Source organism: Haliotis asinina, chromosome 1, assembly GCF_037392515.1.
Source record: "Haliotis asinina isolate JCU_RB_2024 chromosome 1, JCU_Hal_asi_v2, whole genome shotgun sequence".
Classification (NCBI taxonomy): domain Eukaryota; kingdom Metazoa; phylum Mollusca; class Gastropoda; order Lepetellida; family Haliotidae; genus Haliotis; species Haliotis asinina.
In genome coordinates, this window is record NC_090280.1 from 77447116 (window position 1) to 77455007 (window position 7892).

General features: G+C 39.8%; 1 protein-coding gene across 1 annotated transcript; it reads left to right on the top strand.

Moving 5' to 3' along the window:
* The first annotated feature begins 794 nt into the window (after nucleotides 1-794).
* Nucleotides 795-4592, top strand: LOC137297603 (uncharacterized). The gene is made up of 2 exons (XM_067829460.1): nucleotides 795-1380; nucleotides 1483-4592. Exons 1-2 carry the CDS (start codon nucleotides 967-969, stop codon nucleotides 2338-2340), a joined length of 1272 nt encoding a protein of 423 aa, XP_067685561.1. The 5' UTR covers nucleotides 795-966; the 3' UTR covers nucleotides 2341-4592.
* Nucleotides 4593-7892: the final 3300 nt, after the last annotated feature.

The window sequence follows — 7892 nt, forward strand, 5'->3', positions numbered from 1 at the left end:
TCTGGTCACGATATCGATGGAATATCGCAAATGTGACATTAAATATTTACTCACGCAATCATTCACTCATTGTTCAGTTCTTCTTGCCTTGCAGAGCGCAGAGCATTCATGAACAGTCGAGTGTGGGTTATGGGTGAGAATTGGCCCCACTTGGAAAAGGTTATACCTGTTTTAGGTTCAAGTTCAACAAAAACAGCTATCTCAACACTTTGTCAGCAACTTTGTCAGCAACTACCGAAACATGGGCGGTAACATTGGGTAAGGGTTTTTTTTTATCTTGCACATGACTATGTGATTAATGTTATGTATATACACATGGTATTCTGAATAGAATCTTAATAGATACATTTAATGACATGGTTGTATCTCGAGATATCTTTTTCGAGATGATCTTGTTATCAAACAGATAATTTACGGGGCATCCATAATCGTTCAGCTGCCACGGGATCTATTAAAACATGTAAGTTTCAAGATGCACTTTTATCATGGAAAACGTGTGAGGTTTCTGAATGAAGAACATTGCTTGTGAGTTTGTGTTCTAAGATATCTGAAACGTATTAGTACGTTTTTTTCAAAGCTTCGTTTCTGAAACTGTTTGTACATATACTAACATCAATACTTTGCAGAGTTTCGTAATTTTTAAACAGAGAAAAAGTACACCTTTACTTGAAGTCTACGCACTTAGAAGCATGATACGATGGTGCGATGCCTATCACATGTTCACTCAGAGCATTCAACACGAACATTCCTCTCGTCGGTTCTAATCGTTGGTTTCCGTTCTGTCACGTGTGGTGCTAGCTCGGTGAGCACTGTGAGGAAGGGATCTGGCTCTTAGCGTAGACAGATGCAGGCGAGTCGACAGACGGAATACTGGTCTCTAAACACCGACTTCAGTTCCGATACCTTGGGGCTAGCTGTGCTGTCGTATAAGTATATTTTTTGCCTGGACAAGTTACATATCTCAGTATGACCCTTACACACTGTTGTGGTTTGCTAATCCTCCTTTTTGGATGTTCAGTCTTTTCCTTGGAACGAGCAAATTGTGATGACAATGGACATGGGAGTAGAATTAAGAGCAATATGGAAGGATACGACAGAGCCGAACACAGAGCTTCACGAGACAAAAGGAACGTGTACGACCCAACTGTTGAGGAGGTTCTCAAAGATCTGCTTAATGAAGTGGAGCTTTTAAAAAAGCAAGTTTCCTTACTCGAAATGGACAATGCCAACTTTCAAAATACCATTGCTACAGTCATGAAGATCACTGACAAGAAGCTAATAAAACACAGCTGCGGCTGTATGAAAAGCATGCTGAAAGCGGATGGGGTTGTTCCTTGTGAAATGACCAAAGTGATTACAATGCCATCTTCTACAGTGGAGGTGGTTCCTACGCCGGAGGTGGTTCCTACGCCGGAGGTGGTTCCGGAGGTGGTTCCTACGCCGGAGGTAGTTCCTACACCGGAGGTGGTTCCTACGCCGGAGGTGGTTCCTACGCCGTCAATGCCGGTGTTAATGTCATCTGCGCCACCTACGGAGCAGGTGTCTCCGGTAAGAGATAGTCCTGTGGATATGCCTATAGACCCTAGTATCGTGGCTGTGTCATATTATGGATATCATTTCTTCCGCTATCGCTTCGGGAATGGGTCGTTTGAGAATATGAACCTTCAAAGACGCGTGACCTACGCCCTGACGTTTGACCCTGTATCAGAGAGAATCATCTGGACCTGCTACAATCCACCAGCTGTGTATTCATCAAATGTGGACGGCACGAATCTTACGACTTTAATCAGCGAAGTTATATCGTACGGCATAGCTGTTGACGTTAACATTGGAGTGATCTTCCTTTCAACCGTATCGCCACGTCATTCCGTCAGCGCTATGTACATCGATGGATCTGGATACAGGGTTATCTCCCATGTTGGCAAGTACGGAAGACCTTCCCGAATTGCTCTGGATACCAAAAACGAAGTCATATACGTCTGCTTCCGGACCCGCATTGTGAAAGTTAGTTATAATGGAAGTCAACAGACTGTTTTCATCCGAGGTTCCTTCATGACAAGTTTAACCTTTGACAACACCATGGGCGTCCTTTACTACGCCGACCGCATCAATATCTACAGGGTAATGGACACCACGGATGCTAAACCAAAATCTGACAAGATCATACGGTTCAAGCCTAAGACGGGCAGCTACCCCTGTGATATGTCTGTTGTAGGAGACAATATGTATATCGGCTACAAATTCAAACCTTCGCTGGATGTATTGTCGGTGGAGAATAGAACAGTCAGAACACTTGGAACACTTGATGGAGAGTTCGTTTCTTTTTGTATAATATACTAAGACTTCAGAAGGCCACTGACTGGCTGACAATTCTTTAATTCAGTGTTACGTTATGAGAACTGTTGCGACCATCATGGTATGTTCTGTCAGTCGTGATTCAAATGGTATATTGTTTCTGAGACAATGACCATGTTCGAAAGGACATACATGTTCTAAAAGACTGGATCACATTGTATCCTCAGTTGAGGTAAGCTGTAAGCCAAATGTTCTTTCAGATGGTTACTTGGTTTCAACCAGTTTCTTCAGGTGTTCACGTGATGAATAAAAATGCATGAGTATACCAGGAATCGTAAGGCTATGGCAAGTAATGAAAAAATGCTTGAGTTTTAAAGGAATTGTAATAGCGTGACACGTGATGAGTAAAAATGCTTGAAGTTTAAAGGATTCTTAAGACCGTCGCGAGTGATGCATTAAAAAATGCTTGAGTTTTAAAGGATTCGTAAGGCCGTTGCAAGTGGTGAATAAAACTGCTTGACTTTAAACGGAATTGTAAGGTGTAATGAAAAAAACTGCTGAGTTTAAAAGGAATCATAAGGCGTTTTCGCATGATCAATAAAAATGCATGAGTTTTAACGAAGTAGTTACACCGTTACAAATAGTGAATAAAAATGTTCGAGTTTAAGAGGAATCAAAAGTCGTTTACAAGAGAAGAATAAAAATTCTTGAGTTTTAATGGAATCGTAAGGCCGTTGCAAGCAATGAATAAAAATGTTCGAACTTAAGGGAATCGTAAGGCCGTTGCGAGTAAAGACTAGAAATTCCTGAGTTTAAAAGGAATGGTAAGAGCGTGACATATCATACAATACTCCGACAAATGAGACACTGTCACGGAACTGATCCAGGTTTGATTACGGACATATTGTACGAATCTTTTAATCGAAACTCGGTATTGCGTTGAATCGAGCTCTGAAGAAACGTCCTTTTATTGTAAAATAACACTTACTGAAAAAAAACTTGTTTGTATATAACTATTTTTCTGTGTTGATATAGATGACAATGCATGAAATTTCTATCATTATTATATACAACCATGGAGTCCAACAGCCGTGTCTTTGCTGATATATACATATCTGTACGCCATAAAATATTATTCGCTCACTTTCTCGCATGTATTATCGCCAAGTGTGCTTCTGTATTGTTTTTCAGAGGTCATTTACCATACCATAATATTGGGAATATACCTTTGAGGTTTTCCGTTATGTATACGGTAACGCTTTGTTGAAGCAAATCTCAATAAAACCTCAATAAAATAGTCAGTAATCATTTAAATATGGTCATCATCATAAAACTTCCAGAGTCACATCCTCCAGCTCTTTTGCAATATGAAGACCTATTCACAGATCAAAGAAAAGAGGTTAGTCGTTTGATCTACTTATCTCTTTATATGGATAACATTCTGGTGCAATACCCGTGATAACCTGAGGCGATAAAGTTAATTGCAAATATTTTTTCTTATCGTTCATATTAGCTTAAGTACCAATTCCTACTGATACTTGATATCAGGAGGCTCAGGATATCTTCGTTAAGGTAAAAACAGTGAAGACTGTTCATTTCGTCAAAATATGAAGTTGATGACTTATACTTACTATATTTTAAAGAACTTGAAAGCTTGAATAGAGACATGGCTCCAGATAAACGCTATCATCAGCTTCTACTGACAGCAGCAATACGTACGCCAATCAACTTTGTCTAAATCACGAAGACATCTCGTGACAGGTACATACAGGTTCGTTAACCCCTTTTTCTATTATTGCAAAACAACGGTTCCTTCAAAAATGAAAAAACCTCCTACGAAGAATGCAAATCTGTCAGAGCCCTCCATCCGCACCCCACCATCCTCTACCTGTACCATTCTCAGTTGCCTTCTGTGTTTGCCCGGCTTATCTTTCCATCGCCGTGTCTTCGAATGAGCTTGGGATTCTTCGTTAGACGATGATATAATCTGTCTGTTGATAGATGAGAATGAACAACCACGATAACCAGCTTAAATTACATATGTTTCTTATTTAGTCTGTATATTTTGTACTCCCATGTTGGCAAGCAGATATCGTCTTTGTTGGAGCGTTCGTGAGATGAGACATAAAGATAGCAGCTTCTCCTAACATCCCACCTTATATGTGTCAGTGGGGTAGAAGCGTCCGCATGCAATGCATTATTTATGTACGTGGCACAGTGTGCAACTCGTTCATGGATACGGTACATATATATGTGTATATTTGGGCTCAGATAATTAAATAAAGGTATCCTGAGAATGAATCTCGTGTATTTTGTGACGAGTACAATGACCCTTGATGTATCTTGTAGAAAGGTACATGCATTCTGAAGCGAGTATTCCATAAAACAATATACATTCAATCAAAACAGAGTGTCTGCTAAAGGTGCAATCTTCCGACTATGTTCATATTTATGTTCTCCTGTCAAAGTGTTATGATCTCCGGTGTTTGAGAAAAAGTGAACATGTTAGAGCGGGGCACATTTTACAGACGACAAGCAGTCTCGGGTTTCAATCAGCCATCCATTTGATTAGGTGTAATCACCAATGAAGAATTAGTTTTAGAGGCGACCGATGGGATCAAGTTTAGAGGTGAATTCAAATTCCATCGTGTTCCTAATTATAAGTGTTCGTTGTGTAAATCATTTGATTGTCTGGTCCACACTCAATTATTTACCAACAGCCATCATAAGAATTGAAGAACAAAAATTGAGTGAAAAAGGCTCTCGGTGGGCGAGCTGGCTACGGCGCCAGGCTAGTGATCCAACGAGGTTGAGGTGTTGGGATCGAACCCACCTGTGACCGGGTGTAAATACCTTGGAGTCAACTTAGTGTACAGACTGTAGTGTACAGTACACAACCCCTAGTGTACAGTACACAACCCTGTGCACTCTAAAGAACCCCCAATCCGTTGCTATATGACCAGATGGTGGCCACATGAATACGTGTAAACACCTAGTTGCGGATGGACCAAAGTGCAGTGAACGTGGACAAAGTACTGTGACTATGCCTCCCAATCCACCCAGCTGTTAATGGGTACCTCGTTAGAATGAGAAAGTCACAACAGCTCGGTGCACTTAGTGGCTGCAAGAGTTGTATACTCACCAGGGAGTTGAGATTGATGATACGATATGCTGTTGAGATTGACATCCCCGTGATGGAGGGACAAAAATATCAGCGCGTCTTGAGCATGTACTAGTGCGTGGATATGTGCGTTATATAAATGTCCTATATATAGTATGTACATGTATTTTTATGAACTTAACCATTAGGTATTCTAACGATCCAATGGAAGTTATCTAAATGATCAGGTATTCACAAAAAAGGTAAACATGTCTATCCTGGATGAAACGTCAGTTGACGCAAGAGTGCGAAATCAAACGTAACATGTGTTTGTTTGCTTGTTGCAAGACAAAAATGCTGCCTCTCTCTCTCTCTCTCTCTCTCTCTCTCTATATATATATATATATATATATATATATATGCAGCCATGTGCACACATCTATAAAGAAATGTGTCAATGCTGATTTTTTTCTGTGGTTTCGTTTCTAAGATATCATGATTATGAAACTTCAGCAATGTGCAGCGTTCTTCGGAAATGTTGAAAGGGTAATGCTATAGTTATATATCATTGTAGCGGCTTCTATAAAAACGATAAAACGATTCCTATTTCATATTTTCTATCATCTAGTGCAGTGGGCATTAAGGACCCAGTCATCATGTATTCTGTATTTTCATTATTCATCAAAACAGAATCATTTTCAAACAAACATGGGTGATGTGAGTGAGTTTAGTTTTACGCCGCACTCTGCAATATTCCAGCTATATGGCGGCGGTCTGTAAATAATCGCGTCTGGACCAGACAATCAAGTGATCAACAACATGAACATCGATCTGCGCCGATCACATGTGTCAACCAAGTCAGCGAGCCTGACCATCCGATCCCATTAGCCGCCTCTTACGACAAGCATAGTCGCCATTTATGGCAAGCATGGGTTGCTGAAGGCCTATTCTACCCCGGGACCTTCACGGGTCTTAATAACATTGAGTCACATGGTAATGGTGGCGTACGCATTTTTGCATTTGTTAATTAATGTTATTCCCAATTGCGTGCATGAGAAACACTGTAGTTCATTATGATCAAAGCCATATTGTTTTTAACAATTACGAAACTAATGTTAAGATTATTGTTTATACAAGGTACAAAGGTACCTTAGGTACACAGTTTTAAAATGTCGATGTACTTTAAACGACACTGACGACACTAAGGTTAAAATAATTGTTTATACAAGGTACTAAGGTACCTTAGGCACACAGTTTAAATTTCTATGTATTTTAAAAGCAGGTGTTTCTTTTTCACTTACGTGTTAATTTATGCCGTAAAATTTTACATACTGTGAAAAAACTATTCAAATTTGTTGTTAAAATAATATTACCCTTCTGAACAGCTTTAAAAGGACTGATCATGTAAAGCAGTTCTCTGTGTGTTTTCGTGCATTCTTGTTGAAGTAAAATGAAAAGCTTGAATATGAAATACTATATTCAGTAAGACTAATCACCTCGTTTATATCTTGTTTCCACCATCAACACATTCTCAAACTGACTGATATAGATGCTCGTTTGGAACCTCTTAAAATTACCAAGAGGAATGTACCGTGCAACTGAAAAATGAACTCGCTATGATGCTTGTATTAGTGCACGACCATCATCACCAGCATACACATTCCACGTGCATCACGCAACGTCGGCTGACACGGAGAAAATACATACTAAAACGAGTTCTGGTTTATGTTTCAAATATTTTCCTGAAAAGAATGCTTAGTCAGAGGCTAAAAGTAGGATGATCTTTCACGTGAGAGCTATGAAAAAATGTGTTTTGAGTTACAGAAATTTCTCATAACTCGCCATTATTCGCCAAACGAGAATGTTTGGTAGTTCTCTTAAAATAACAACCCGAAAAGCCTATTTGTCTGTTTAAGACACTCAACAAAATGCATTATATTAAGAGAACGTGCGCCAGCAGACAGTACGGAAGCCCACCAGGGGCAATATCGTTAAGTGTATTTGGTGTTTAAGAGAATTACAAGAATTACGAATGTTCCAGATAGTACCATGATAAGGAAGAACACTGCGTTAACAACGGACCACGTGGTACAAACATTTAATGCATTGTCACGGAGCTTTGACTCTGCTTGGTGTCTCGTGAAAGCTCAACAGGGCAATGTACGTACACAACATGTTCCTACTGATAGTGTATTTTCCCTGTTCAACGAGGTATAAATCGACAATTTGATGTGCTCATTGTGTGAATCCACGTTGTAGAGTTGGCGCAGTGAATCCGATTTGGCAAACATGAATCAGGGAACCAGTTCAGATACTCAGGATTCATGAATTACAGGTCCCAAAAACTACAAAATAGTAATGATGGTATGTTGAAACGTCACATCTAGTGAGTGAATAGGTATGATTTTAAGCCGTTTTCTAACAATGTTCCAGCAATATCAAGGCGGTGAACACCAGAAATAGCCTCACACATTGTGCCCATGTGGGGAATCGAACC

Coding starts and splice junctions, on each gene's coding strand:
- LOC137297603 (XM_067829460.1), top strand. CDS start 967: ATGACCCTTACACACTGTTGTGGTTTGCTAATCCTCCTTTTTGGATGT. Junction 1,381..1,482: donor TGCCATCTTCTACAGTGGAG/GTGGTTCCTACG, acceptor CCTACGCCGGAG/GTGGTTCCTACGCCGTCAAT.